This window comes from Hyperoodon ampullatus (assembly GCF_949752795.1).
Source record: "Hyperoodon ampullatus genome assembly, chromosome: 3".
NCBI lineage: Eukaryota > Metazoa > Chordata > Mammalia > Artiodactyla > Ziphiidae > Hyperoodon > Hyperoodon ampullatus.
The window spans coordinates 153,274,200-153,288,774 of NC_136916.1; the positions used below are offsets into that span (position 1 = coordinate 153,274,200).

General features: G+C 39.6%; 1 protein-coding gene across 5 annotated transcripts in view; it reads left to right on the forward strand.

Annotated features, from left to right (window-relative positions):
* The window catches only part of TTLL5 (tubulin tyrosine ligase like 5), a gene marked incomplete at both ends in the record, with an annotated part of 288,021 nt that overhangs the window by 197,506 nt on the left and 75,940 nt on the right, over positions 1 to 14,575 (forward strand). For all 5 annotated transcript variants that reach the window (XM_079699035.1, XM_079699039.1, XM_079699036.1 and 2 more), the window contains one exon: positions 8,442 to 8,637. In XM_079699035.1, the coding sequence (XP_079555161.1) occupies positions 8,442 to 8,637 (196 nt within the window). The remainder of the gene's footprint in view (positions 1 to 8,441; positions 8,638 to 14,575) is intronic.

The window sequence follows — 14,575 nt, forward strand, 5'->3', positions numbered from 1 at the left end:
AGTTGTATTTCCAAGGATTTTTTCAATTCATCTAAGTTGTTAAATATTTGACATAGAGTTGTTCATGATATCTCCTTATACTTTTAATATCTATATTCTCTGTATGATGTTCCCCCTTCTTCATTCCTGATATTAATAATTCATGTATTTTTTTCCTTGTGATCAGCTTGCTTGGAATTTATCAACTTTTAAATTATTTTCTTATAGCCAACTTTTGATTTTGTTGATATTTCCTATTTGCCCAGTTTCTATTTCATTGTGTTAAAATGTAAACTGAAGTACATTAAATTTTCAGAGTTCATTGAGCACACATTGATTTTAATTGGGCAGTGCCAAATTGAAAATGGGTAAGAGCACTCCACTGGCAGAGACTAAGGGAAAGGCTTTTTTTTTTTTTTTTAATAGAGCAGACTCTTAAGCAAAGTAAGCAAATTATTTGGCTATAGCGTAAGTGGTTGCCTTACTTGGGAAAGCCTAGTTGGCTGTTTGTAATTGGTTGTTCTTAAATTTCACTTTTCAGATGTAAGTGCAGTGACTCCGGCATGGGTTTTGGTTTGCTTACACAGACTGCCAAGACATTAGAGCGACCTCAGTCTGATGGCTTCCTTGTTTAATTACGTTATTGGTTTCTGCTCTTATTATTTTATTTTTTATTCTTCTACTTTGTTTAACTTGCTTTTATTTTTCTAGTTTCTTAAAGTGGAAGCTTAGAACATTGATTTTACATATTTTTTCTTTTCTAATATAGACATTTAATACTATACATTTCTAAGGGCTGTTTTCACTGCATCTCAAATTTTGTTTGGTTGTGATTTCATTACCATTCAGTTCGATACATTTTCTAATTTCTCTTGTGATTTCTTCTTTGATCCATAGGTTATTTAAAGTGTGTTGTTTAATTTCCAAATATTTGGGAATTCTTTAGATATCTTATTGTTTTAAAGATATAAAATTAATTGATTTTTAATTTAATACCATTCTGGTTAGAGTGTACTCTGTGTGATTTTGATCTTTCGATTTTTATCGAGATTGGTTTTATGACCCAGCATTTAGACTGTCTTGGTGTGTGTTCCACATGCACTTGAAAAGAATACGTATTCTGAAGTTGTTGGGTATAGTTTTCCATAATTATCAAGTAGATTGAGTTGGTTGACAGTATCGTATAAATGTTTAAGTCTAGGTTGGCAGTTCTTTTTGTTTTCCTTTCATCACTTTAAAGATAGCTCACCAGTGTTTTCTGGCCATCATTTTTTAATAAGTCAGCTAATCATTTGCATTGTTGTTCCTTTGTATGTAATATTACCACTACCACCAAGCACCCCACCACCCTGGCTGCTTTAAAAATTTTTTTTCTTTATTTTTAGTTTCAACAGTTTGACTGTGATCTGCCTGCATGTGGATTTCTTTGTACGTATTCTGCTTGGGATTTGCAGAGCTGCTCAGGTCTTTAGGTTAATGTCTACCATCAACTTTGGAAATTCCCAGCCCTAATCTCTCTAAATATTTCTTCTGCCCCATTCTCTCTTCTCAACTGCTGGGATTCCAATTTTATACCTGTTAGATACTCTCCTCTACTGTGTCCAGTCTGCTGTTAATCATTTTGAATGCACTCCTCATTTCTGATTTTATATTTTTTCATTTCTAGGATCCTTGTTTGGTTGTTTTTTGAAAGATTTCATCTCTCTCTTGAAATCCTCCATCTGTTTATATGTGTTGCCCACCTTTTACATTAGACTCTTTTACATATTTATCATTGTTATTTTGAAGTTCATGTCTGCTAAGTCCAACATCTGTAACACCTCTCAGTGTCCTTCTATTGACCATTTTCTTACATGGGTCCTACTTTCTTGCTTCTGCATGTCTTTTATAATTATTAATCGTATGCTGGACATTTTAGGTAAAACCACAGACTTAAGTAAATAATGTTTACACACACACCCTCGCCGCCCCCCCCCCCCCAAAAAAAACGACGTGCTCATCCTTTTCTCAGGCTGCTAATGTGTGGGAAAGGGGCAAAGGGAGAAGGGGTTGAGCCAGTCTGGTAATTAAGCTGGGTCTGGACTTTGTTGTAGCTTTGATTAGATTAAATTCACCCCTGGCTGCAAATGTTTTGGGGCCAGGATGGGACCACCAGTAAGATCCTAAAGATCCTTTTGTGCAAAGAATTTTGAAAAACTTATATTCACCACTATGAATTTGACACCTTCCTTCTGGTGAGATTGGAGTGATACTAACAAATATGGTTTTTTAATATTGTATAATGAAATATGTCAGCATTTAGAAGGTCTGCATCACTCAGTGAACCAGTATTCCTAAAGACTAATGCTTGATGTTACAAAAATCTTGTATGGTTACAAGATCCATTCAAAATGCAAGATAGACCAACAGAGTATGAAAAGCTCATTGATTTGGTTTCAGATTCTACAATACCAACTTTTAGACTATACTACATGTTGAGTTTTGGTGACGGTCAAAGAATAATATCCACAGTTTCTCTGAAACGGACTTTAATCAGTCCCTCCCCATCTCCCAGCCTTCAGTGTCCCCATGCAATTGATGAAAGAGTTGATGGGTGGCTACAGATTCGTTCTGTGCTGGGGCTTCTAAAATATCATACCAGCCCACATGCAGGTGTTAAAAGCTTGTCAGAAGTTTAGCTGGTAGTGCCTTAACCCCCGTCTATGACACATTCCTCCTCCTCCCAGGGGCCATCCTGGCTAAAAGTGAAGAGCTTGTCACTTCCTGGGATTATATTCATTTAGGTTTACTGTATGTCCTCGGCATTTTGTTAGGTTTGAAATAAGTATGATTTAGCAGCTTATTCAGCTTATTATTTTTTTAAGGTAAAAGTGACAGTCTCCTGAAACTTTCTGCTTGCTCAGAAGCAGAAGTCCAACAGAAACTTTTGAATGTTTTCTATCTGTTTTTTGCCTTTGATTTAACTACAAGATGGTGAATGCCGGAGCTATAGTAAAATAGAGAGGGTTCTATTTCCTTATTTCTGAAAGTGGAGGGTAGGACTCCCCTTCGGGATCATGAGTTTTAGGAGTTCCAGAGGCCTGTCCAGTTCACTCTCACTCTCCCTTGAGCACCGTCTAGAACAAAAAAAGGAAGCTACTATATTTATATGGATGGAAACCACGCTGAAAGACTGGGGAGAATGTTAGTACAGAAACAGGCAGTGTAAAGAGAAAGTCCTTTCTCTGAGATGGCCAGTGAAGAGTAGAAGAAGGTAGACTGATGGCTGCTTGTAGATCACACCTTCAGTCTCTGAGATGATCGGCTCTAATGGAGGATCAGGAAGGAGGATCGAGCAGAAAACTGACTGCTTAAAAGGGTAGATTATATAGGCGCCCCCTTCACTGGTGAATTGAAGAGGAGGCAAATCCATCCCTTTCCAGATAACCTGTTTTAGTCCTCAGCATAGAGCATTGCAATACAATTGTAATAACCATTTGGATACACTGTACATCAGGGCTTTTCTTTTTGGTAACTTGGAGCACTTTTGACCTCACAACAAATACTGTACTCATGACTAGATTGTGTTAACTTTGCAACACAGAATCCTCTGGTGGAAAATGGCCAAATTTGTGTTTTCTATATACTAACTCAGAACTGTAGGGCAGCAGTGAAATGGAATTGTTTGGGAGGGGAATGAATAGTAATAATCGTAGTAATGGTGGTGGTGGTAGTATAGTTTTGGAGCCCTTCCTATGTGCCTGTACTTTCACTTGTGTTAGCTCTTTAATCCCCACAATAACCCTATGAAATAGGTACTAGTACCATATCCCAATTTTACAGAAGAAGAAAGTTTAAGAATAGTAAATATAGAGAAGTTGGATGTAATAAAGGCTGCAGTAGTGTCTGTCTAGTCTCTCCTCATCCATTTGGTCTTTGTAGATATGATCCAACCCCAGCTGCCCTGGGAAGGATTAGGAATGGGACACACAACACTCCATGAAGAATCACTCTGATTTTGTCCTTGGAAATACCCCCCAAAGCTAAGGGGGTTCCCCACCACATTTTATAATGACTCTCTGATCACATAGCTTCCTTATTCTGACCAGCACTACTTTGTACAGCTCGTGGGAGCTCTCCTCTCATTTGTAGGATTTTTGGCATTTACAGCACCTTTCCAGCACTTACTGTGTGTCCCAACTACTTTGTTTGAGATTGAAAATTTATAGGCAAAGAAAATGTAACCTCTTCCATCCTTGAATATCTATACATTCCATAAAGTGTAGTGGAATAAGTGCCATGGAAGTGGGTAGATATTCTTTCTTACCAAGAAATAGTAAGATTGCCCCAGAAAGCACCTCCTTCATGGCCTTACAGTGTTTCTCATTAGAAGCACCATTGGCATTTTGAGAAGCACATATTTTCCTAGCACAGGGCTGGCTTTTCCTTATATTTTTTGACATTTGGCATGCTTGACCTCTACCTATTAAATGTCAGGAATCCCCCACCCCCATTATTAGGACAATTGAAAGCACACCCACACACCTGCCAACCCCCTGAAGAGGGCAAAGACGTCCTCGTACGTGGTCGCTCAGGTTTTGCTCAGATTGGGTGGAGGAAGCTGGGGAAATGGACTGCGGAATCATGCTCTTTGTACAACTGTCACATTCCTCCGTCTCATCCCTACCGTACCATCTTGAGACATCACATCATTCTTGGGAAATCTTTTTTTTTTTTTTTTTTTTGGCTGTGCCATGCAGCTTGCAGAATCTTAGTTCCCCCACCAGAGATCAAACCCGTGCCCCCTGCAGTGGAAGCATGGAGTCCTAACCACTGGACCACCAGGGAATTCCCCATTTTGGGAAATCTTGACACTGGAAGCATATCTTTATGAAGAGGGCAACAGCCTGCTCAGGAGGTTTTGCTTTGCTAAAGGCCCATGCATTTTACAAATTTCCTTCAAGTTCCTTACAACCAACATCCGTTTGATGGAACAGATATTAAACCAGAGAGAAAGATACAGCCCTTTAGTGTGTTTTGGCTAGAAGTTGGAGGGGTAGGGCATGCTGCAGGAAGGGCAGTGATGGTGAGAAACATTTAGCCCTGCAGTGCCACGGTGTAATACAGAAAGTAAGACAACGTTCTAATAAGAGGATGCGTGTTTAGAAAACTTTGCCGTATTGTTGGCAATTAGCTGCATATGTAGTCAGGACAAGACACCGCATAGTGCACTTTGAATCTTTGAATTTGAATCAGTTGTTAAACATCCAGAGCATTCCCACAGCTAACTCTTTTGAGTCTGTCTGTCCTACTCTAGAAATAATAAAAAAGTGTAAGAAGTTATTTATAGGGAATGTATACAATATTATATGTTAGTGTTGAGCAAAGAATAACATAAAAACTAAATTTTATAGAGAATACTTGAATCTCAAAAGTTTGGTGGGAGTAGAAAATGTATTACTAGTAAACGAATGAACTGAGGTTCAAGAAAATGGAATGGAATTTTGGATGGAAATGGAAACTCATAGCTGCCATAGAAAGGACTATGTCGATATATAATCTCAGGCAAAACCCAAGTAACAGCGCACCTGGTGTCCTCCGTGTCAGTCATTACCACACTTGCATATTGCAGACCCCAAAGGCTTGTGCTTTAACTGTGAGATACCATGGCCTGAGTAACACCCACTGGAATTCAAAGCAAGCAAGTTTCTCATGGCACTGACCACATTGCCTTAGACAGCTGAGCACTCCTGCACCCATCCAGTGTTGCACTGTAAAAATTCCTTCCTCTTTGCTAATGGCCTCCACTTGCTTAAGCAACTTCTTTTTGTGACTTGGAGACTGCACTTATGTTACTGATGAGATTAAAAACAGCTTTCACTACAAAAGCTTATGTTGTTGCAGTCTGTTCAGTGTGTGTGCAGTTGGATGAATAAACCTCCTCTATCCAAAGTCCCTCGTTTGATCTTCTCTTGCCCACTGTCCTGCCCTTTACACGTCCACAGACCCCTGCTGAGACTCTGTCCCTGGTCACCTCCCAATAAGGGGGCCTAGTTACAGACTCTGATTTCTGATTACAGCAAGCAGGCATTAAAGTAAATTCCTGCTAGGAATATTTGTTATTAAAGCAGTTTTTAGAAAACAAAACCAACCTAGCTAGCCCGTGAGGTGAATTCTGATATAAGCTACATAGTTATATAAATCCTTAAATATCGAATCCCTAGGTCTGGATTGCTTCTTGTGGCTACAGACTTCTGTGACCAGCAAGCCAGGAATGGAAGCGGAATCACAATTGATGAATTTTCTAACCTTGGGCCCGGTTATCATAAATAATAGTTTCATTCTAGATTCAAATTCCTGCCTTAATTGGTATGGAAATCTCAAGGTTATTCGTCCAGGCAGTTCCTGCTGTATTATCTGTCTCTTCCCTGTGTTCATGTGTTCATTGGATCAGCTCACTCCTGCCTTGAGCCTGCTTTTCATTTACACCTGAATACCTTGCTCCATTGCCTCGCCTTCCACTCAGAGCTCACTCAGTTCCCTTTGCTATTTGCTGTATCTTCCTCACTAATGAGAACAGAGATCATGGTTTCCTCTGGCCCTTCCCTTCTTAACCCCAGAAGTCCTATTTGACTCCCACTCAACACTTCACTTTGTGAATAATATTAGCATTTTATTCACATAGCCGGGTATTTATTTACATGTGATCCTTGGTCTCCACATTGCCTCACATCTCTATAAGCCCCTTGGGAAAAATCATGTCTAACAACACGCACACTGAGACAATTCAAGAGGGATCATGGAAGATCAACTGTCATACTAAAAACAAATAAGCAAGCTCTGAGCTTTTTAGTACTGTTCTCCAGGAAGATTAGCTGAATGTGTGTAATTGTGCAACTGAACTGTGGGAGCCAAACTGTGGGAGGAGGTGAGCAAGGGATGTGACATATCAGAGGTGAGATTATGTGAGTAGAAAACCTTTTATCCATGGACTTCAGAATATATTACACAGACTTTCCCTTAACTCTGTGTCTGGAAATCTCTTTGGGAGAGGTAGAGAAACCAAAGCAGAGACCCAAAATGACCAAGCTATGAGAGAGAGGTCCCCCCAGGCAAGAGAGGAGCGTGGGCTTCTGGCCTCAGAAGACATCCCACAGGGCTCTGTTGAGGTCACAAGGACCCAGGCTGTTAATAACCAGGCAGCTGTAGGTCAGGACTCAGGAAGGTTCTGTGTAAACTCACCCCAGTGTTGTTGCATCTCCGCCACCGAAATGACCATTAACACCAAAGGATATTTACAAAGGGAAGAATAACACAATGATTTAAATCACTATGAATATGTCTCTTGAATTAGGCACTGTTTTATTTCTCTAAGCACCATTCACCAAGGTTTTGGGATAAGGTTGTTCACTATGACACTCTTTGTGTTTCTTCTATGTACAATTTTCTGGTCACTGTAACTCTAAAAGGAAAAAACCAAAAATACTAGGTAGTTAAAGAAGGTTCAGAGGTGAATAGCCAAAATATTAAGGAGATGGAAGGATTTCCAAATAAGACTGTTCTAAAAATAAATGGGGACCTTTTCAAAAAAACAGTGGTAAAATAATACATAATACAAAATTTACCATTTTTAAGTGTACAATTCAATGGCATTTCGTACGTTTACAGTGTTGTACAACCGTCACTGCCATCCGTCTCCAAAACTTCTGTCATCATCCCAAGGTAAAACTCAATACCCATTAAACAATAACTCCCCATTCCCCTGTCTCCCCAGCCCCAGACAGCCACCATTCTACTTTCTGTCTCCATGAATTTGACTATTCTAGGACAAATATACAATATTTGCCCTTGTCTGGCTGACTTATTTCACTTAGCATAATGTCTTCAATGTGTGTAGGCTAAATGTCAACCTGGCTGGGGACCTTGATGAGATGAATTCAGAATAAGGAAAAACGTATCTTCTCACACCAGTTATGTTATATGGGGACATAAGCTCAAATATAAACACTTATTTTAAAAATTTAGGTACTTCACTAATGGGTGGCTAAGAAAAACCAAGACTCTTGCACAATTCACCCCTATAATTTTGAAGTTGATGTTTAGATAATTTGATTGTTCCTCTGTTCTTACCTTAAAATAACCTACGATCCTTCATTTGAAGCTCTCTGGGCTCCTCTTGGAGGTCCTTTTGGCAATCACAGGGGAGTGAAATTGCTATTTTAATTATTTAACATTCAACAGATATTTTTGTGCGCTGAGCACGTGCCAAGCCTTATGGCAAGCGCTAGGAATAAATAGAGCAGCCCGCCTTTGTCTTCATGGAGCTGCGATTTAGTCGGCGAGTCAGATAGTTTATCCCACAAACAGATTTGTAACTCCAAACTGCTTTCAGTTCTATAAAGGAAAAATAACTGAACTATTTCTCTCCTTACCTTCATTGTTCACACAACCATTCTAAGAAATCTGCTTTCTTTTCTCTTCAGGAGCCTCCAAACAGGTGGCTTTGCCTGGGAGGGAGAGGTAAAGAACAACGCGTATAGCAAGGCTACAGGGGTGGTCCCGCAGCACAGGTGCCACCCCACAGCAGGCAGCTACCAACTCCATTTTGCCCTGCAACAACTTGAACACCAAAAACTTCAGTCCCGGCAGCTTCTGGACCAGAGTCGAGCCCGGCACCAGGTAATTCAAGATAAGGCTTTTCCATGTGCTAATATCTTCCTTCTGTTGGTTTAAAAAAAAATTTTTTTTCTTTTTTTTTTTCATGAGAAATGTGGGGATAGTTTCTCAAAAGTTTACCAATGCCACCATGGCTTGAATGGTTCATGGGGAATCTACCCACGGGGAAGAAATGTTCTGAATCCATACATTGGCTTTGTGGGAAAGTGATCTCGAACCAATTTTGACATTCTTTCTTTCATTTGAATGAATGTTCCTCCACAAAAATCTCTTTTGTAGTATTTACCCTTTCTGTTGCCTGATCTTAGTTCAGTAATTTCCCAAAGGGTCTAATTCCCAGATACCTAAAAACTAACATTTTAAAGATTTTTTTCTAAATGTACTACTTCCTTGCCTTCATTGACTTGGTCTATTTAAGCACACATTAATCCTTTATGGCCTCTCAAGATTTTCAAGGAATAAATAACTTTCAAGTTCTTATAGGAAATGGTCTTAATCTAGGTCGTTGGTCTTCTGGTTTAACAGTTCGTACATAGAACAATGTATACAAAAATGTAACAATAGACACAAAAATTCTTGTTGTAGTGGAACTTACACTCTAGTGAAATATTAATTCCCTACTCACTGTCTATAAAATGACAAACTCCTGAGTATATGCGTAAGGGAATTATATAAGTATATTACACTAGCGAATCAGTATGGCCCCAATTACAGAGAAAGTATGACTTCACAAAAAAGTCAGGCTGTGAAGACTTAAATTTTTCCTGATGACTCAGAATTATCATTAGAGTCATGTTCTACATGATTACCATGTTCTACATGTTCTGCTGGGCTAAATCCGTACTGATTCTGTGAGCTTCCCTGATATTTGGTTGTGTGAAGAAATAGCTTATATCAGCTTGATCTCTTGTCATTTGCTCTTATAAAAATGTAGTGTGCATTAGTGTGTGCAAAATTAATATTCACTCAAAGGCTAAGAGGTAATGTTCCCAAGTTTTTTTTTCTTCTAAATAAAAGTTATCATTATGCTCTCTCTTTTTATTTTTTTCAGTGTCATTCATCACTTGATCATCTTATCTGTGATAGTATAATCTGTATATTATATTAATTCATTGGAATTGAGAAATCATAAGTGCAGGCATTTGTTTAAGGGTTTTTTATTTGTTTGTTTGTTTGTTTGTTTGTTTGGCTGTGCCAGGTCTTAGTTGTGGCATGCTGGATCTTTGTTGCAGCATATGGGATCTTGTTCCAGGGATTGAATCCGGGCCCGCTGTATTGGGAGCGCGGAGTCTTAATCACTGCACCACCACAGAAGTCCCCAGGCATTTGTGAAGTAGCTTTTTAGGTCATTTTTACTGGAGAAAAATCCAGACTTCCTATCTGTAAACCATGGAATATAGCATCATCACACTGCCCTCTGCCATGTAGAAATTTCCTTATTTAAATAGTCTTTGGGATAGCGGGGGCATTTAGGCCAGTTTGCAAACAAAAAAAAAAATTTTTTTTTTTTTGGCCATGCTGCACGGCTTGTGGGGATCTTAGTTCCCTGACCAGGGATCGGCAGTGAAAGCATGGAGTCTCAACCACTGGACCGCCAGGGAATTCCCAAGAGCTTTATTTGGGGTCTTAAGGATTCCAATTCAGGAGACAGATTTGGGTAATACCAAAAGATTATTCCAAGGAAGAGAAAAAAGTCAGGGGCTTACAAAGGCAAAAGCCACAAGGTTGTTCAAGAATTATGACTGATCCTGATGCACGAAGGGAAATATTTATCCTTAAAGGATAGGCAGTTATGAGTTATTTTAGGGTAAGGGTCCAATAAATAAATAGGCTATCACAAGTTATTTTAGAGTGTAAGGGTCCACTAAGTATCTTGAGTTTCTGGAACATTGGGTAGATGTTCTGGATTCCTATGTTAAGACAAGAAGTGGTCGACTTTCAAATTCCATCCCTGCTGAGATGTGCAAAATTCACACTTCCTCAATGGCTTCCTGGCTCCATTTTAGAGAGCCCTCTTAGCAATAACAACTCCATTTTAATTTTTCTTCCACAGTATATCTTAGTTTTTTTTTTCAATCTGTGTAAATTTCTTAAAACTTTTTAAACTTCTGAACCCCCTGCCATTCAGATTACTTAAGAATGCCAACTTAATCAGATGCTGGATAGTGGAAATATATATAGCCTTATTTCCCTTGTTTGAGTATAATCTGTGGCTCTAATGCATCTAGACAGTTGGTCCCTTTTAATGCTTCCATACCTTGAAATGGTGGATGATTAAAGAAAAAAATTAAAAAGGAGGTGATTTACAGAGCACTGAGGTTTTGAGGAAAGAGAGACAGTTTTGCTGATTTTCACTTTTAGAAACTGCTTCATTTATAAGTCCTTCTCATTCTTTTGATTAGCTTCCAACAAGTCACATTCCTTTGAAAATTCAGAGTACTGCTATTCTTGTGTGGATTTTTTTTTTTACTGAGGATTATACTGATTGAGTTTCACTGAACTATGAAGTATATGGAAAATATGTTTTTTAGAATCTGTCAGAATGCCTGTTTTAGGGAGGAGTCAGCACTCCCAAGAAGGGAGTTATCTCGTGTCTTCTGGAGAGGGAACAGAAAATCTTTTATCATAATTTTATATATGTTTATAACATCATTTTATTTTTCCCCCCATTCTTCTAATCCACAGTTGATTTAGGTCAAAATGAGTAAGCGTGAAGTTTGGGACTGTGGGGGAGAGTGAAAGAAACTAAATTCTATTAGCTTGAAGAGTTTATAACTAATAAAATAGCAAATGAGATAGTAAGTGTTCTAACATGAAGAATAGTACCTTAGAGCGCTTTATTTCAGAGGACATTAAGAAACACTCCACAGAAGGAGCAAAGCCCTATTAGATTTTTAAGCCTGTGTTTTTAGCTCACCTTGTGACTGTGCTAGACCTGACCCTTATAATTACAACCAAGTGATTGCTTGAAACATGGTTTGCCTTCTTAGGATGTCCTATGTGTCTGTCCTGGGGTTAACCCCTTTAGATAGAGATGGTTTCTCTGATGAACTTCTTATGCTTTGGATTCAATTTTCTAAAGTGTAGGTAGCCATTGATATAACTAACAATTTGGTTAATTGCCTGTTTGAGAGCAGTGAGTAGAATTGAAATCTGATTTACCTAGTATCCATTCACAAGAGAGATGTGTTTATGGACCAGGACATTAAAAGGGGCCTTGTATTGTATTGTATTATATTATATTATATTATATCATATCATATCATACATGGACAGACAGTGCCTTTCATAGTGATCTCCTAAAAATATTGTTGGAAAAATAATCATGCAGCCTTTCTTGCATTACATGCAGAGAAGTTCTCCATCCTTTCTGCACTTAGATAGCCAGCTTTTTTTTTTAATTAATTAATTTATTTATTTTTTAGATAGCTTTTTGAAGGTATTAATTTCAAGGAGGAAAACTCTGATTCAGGATATGAGTTTGGAAATGGGCATCTCTAACCATTCATGCAGTGTAAGCTTTGATCCTCATTTCTGTCTAGCATTTCACTCATAAATCTAGGAATTTTCATGTACCGAATCATCCCTACAAAAGACTGGTCCTATAGCATGGACCTGGGAGAGGAAAGTCACCTGGAGCCATTGGTGGAGGCTTCCAGGGCCAGAGGTACAAGGAAATAGGTGTGATCCAGTCCATTTGATAGAGAGCATGATAAGTAAAATAAGACAAAATTGAAACTATGAGCTTTTACACACTGATGGGTAAAACTAGCAATTAAAAAAAAATCATTTTAAATCAGAGCAAGGGTCAGCAAGGTTTTTCTGTAAATGGCCGTATAGTAAATATTTTAGGCCTTGCAGGCTGTACGTAGGGTCTGTGGTAACTACTCAGTTTTACCGTGGGAGAATGAAAACAACCATAGACAATATGTAAATGAATGAGTGTGGCTGTTGTCCAATAAAACCTTATTTACAAAAAAGATGGCAGGCTGGATTTGGCCTGCAAGCCGAAGTTTGCAGATCCTTGGCTTTGAGCAACAGAACCCCTTGGAGGGTCTCTTAAAACACCGCTTGCTTCCCTGACCCCATTTCTGATTCAGTAGGTTTAGGATAGGCCTCAATTATTTCCAAGTTCCCAGATGATGCTAAGCCTTTCCTTCTGGGGCCCACACTTGGAGAACCATTAAGCTAGAGAGAAGGTGATTAGAAATGTCTCCTTTTTATTTGTCTTCTGTCTTTTGAAAGGGAGGCTGGATTTGTTAAAATTTAGTGTTGCCCTTATAAAATTTCAGGCAATCTTTTTTTTTTATAGGAACTTTGTTTCCATCTTTTTCACTTCATCTACTACAGTTTCCTTATAAATAAGTTTTCCAAACTTGAAAACTTCCTGTTCATTCTTCTTATCAGGGTACATTCTGCTCAGCAGCCACTGCTCCCAGGATTCAAGTTTTATGATGGATGAGAGATAAGTAATGGGACAGATTCCTCCCTCTTTGTTTTAGTAAGAATAGCCAACTCTTAATAAGCACTTACTGTGGTCCAAGCACTATTCCAGGTGCCTTACATATATTAATTCATTTAAAATGAGTTCCAGGATAGTTGAGGAAATTGCAGGATCCTGGTATTCTAGGGATGGTACAGTGACTGTGTGTGTTGATACATCTGAGTGTGTCTTCTCTCCGGTTTCCCTCATTGCTTCCCACTTCCTTCTCAGACTGGCTTCCTGCCCCTGAAGGAGAAGGATAAAAACGTTTTCTGTCAGCTGAGTGGGGGGACTTTCTTGGGCAGCAGTGACTGCTGGTGACATCAGCATGAGTAGCTCTCCCTGCTGGGGTCTGTGAGGAGGGCTACACCGGCTCTGAGGCCCGACTGACCTGATTCTAATTGCCAACACTGAGCTGATGTTATTCTTGGCCCAGGGCAGAGCGATTACTCAGTAGTTTCTGTTAAAGTGATCCTTTGTTAAACCTCTGCTCTCAACCCCCATCTCCTGCCCTCCCACTCTCTTCTCTACCTACTCCAGACTGAAAAAAGCCCCAAAAGCAGAAAAATTAAGGATATTTTGATGGCCAAGGAAGAACTGCTGAAATTTCTTTTAACAACAGAGGGGGAGAGAGGGGATTTTAAGTACATCTTAATTTTTCACTGGTTTCCAAAGCCCTTCCATTTTTAGTAGACTTAATTTTCAACATCGTAAGGTAACTCAAGGTAGGAAAGAACCGTGCATCCTCAGTTTCTCTAATCCTTCCACTCTGTCTGTGCTTTACTTCCCCCATCCCAAGATGGCCAATTTCACCAGACTAACCTAGATTCGGTGAGGGGCAACAGAGACTAATGTCCCCAGACAAGCAGGGCAGGGGGGCAGCTCAGTGTCCACCTGAAGGGGCCTTTCAGTACAACAGCAACATCTTGAGGGCCAAGTGTAATGAGCTTTTTGCTAACGGCCTGTGTGTGTGTGTGTGTGTGTGTGTGTGTCAGCGTAGTCTCGCAGGTGTGGAAAGGATTCCCGTATAAACCCAGCCAAGCCTTGTTATTCTGCTCCTAAAAGTTCATTGCATGTGTCTAGAAAAATTCTGCCCCACCTGCAGCAGTGAATACTGTTTCTCCAGGCCTTCAGCTGCTGTGTGTTTGTGTTGTAGGGGAGGGGAAAGAAAGAGAAATTCAGCAGGCGCCGGGCTTTTCCAGGCAGCCAGCAATAACACGCTAGCCCCTCAGCGCGGCACAGGGAGAGCAGGCAAGCAGACTGGCTCTGCAGGGGGAGTCTTTTTACGTCTTTCCAACGAGAGTACCTGGAAAGAAGGTTGGCTGGGGTGGGGGGTGGGGTGGGGGTGGGCACGACCTCAGGCGTAGCTCCTGGAGCAGGGTGACTTGTACTGCTGCTCTGTTTTTTTGTTTTCATTTGGTTTTGGGGTCTTTTGTTCAATTTTGTATTTCCTTCTGA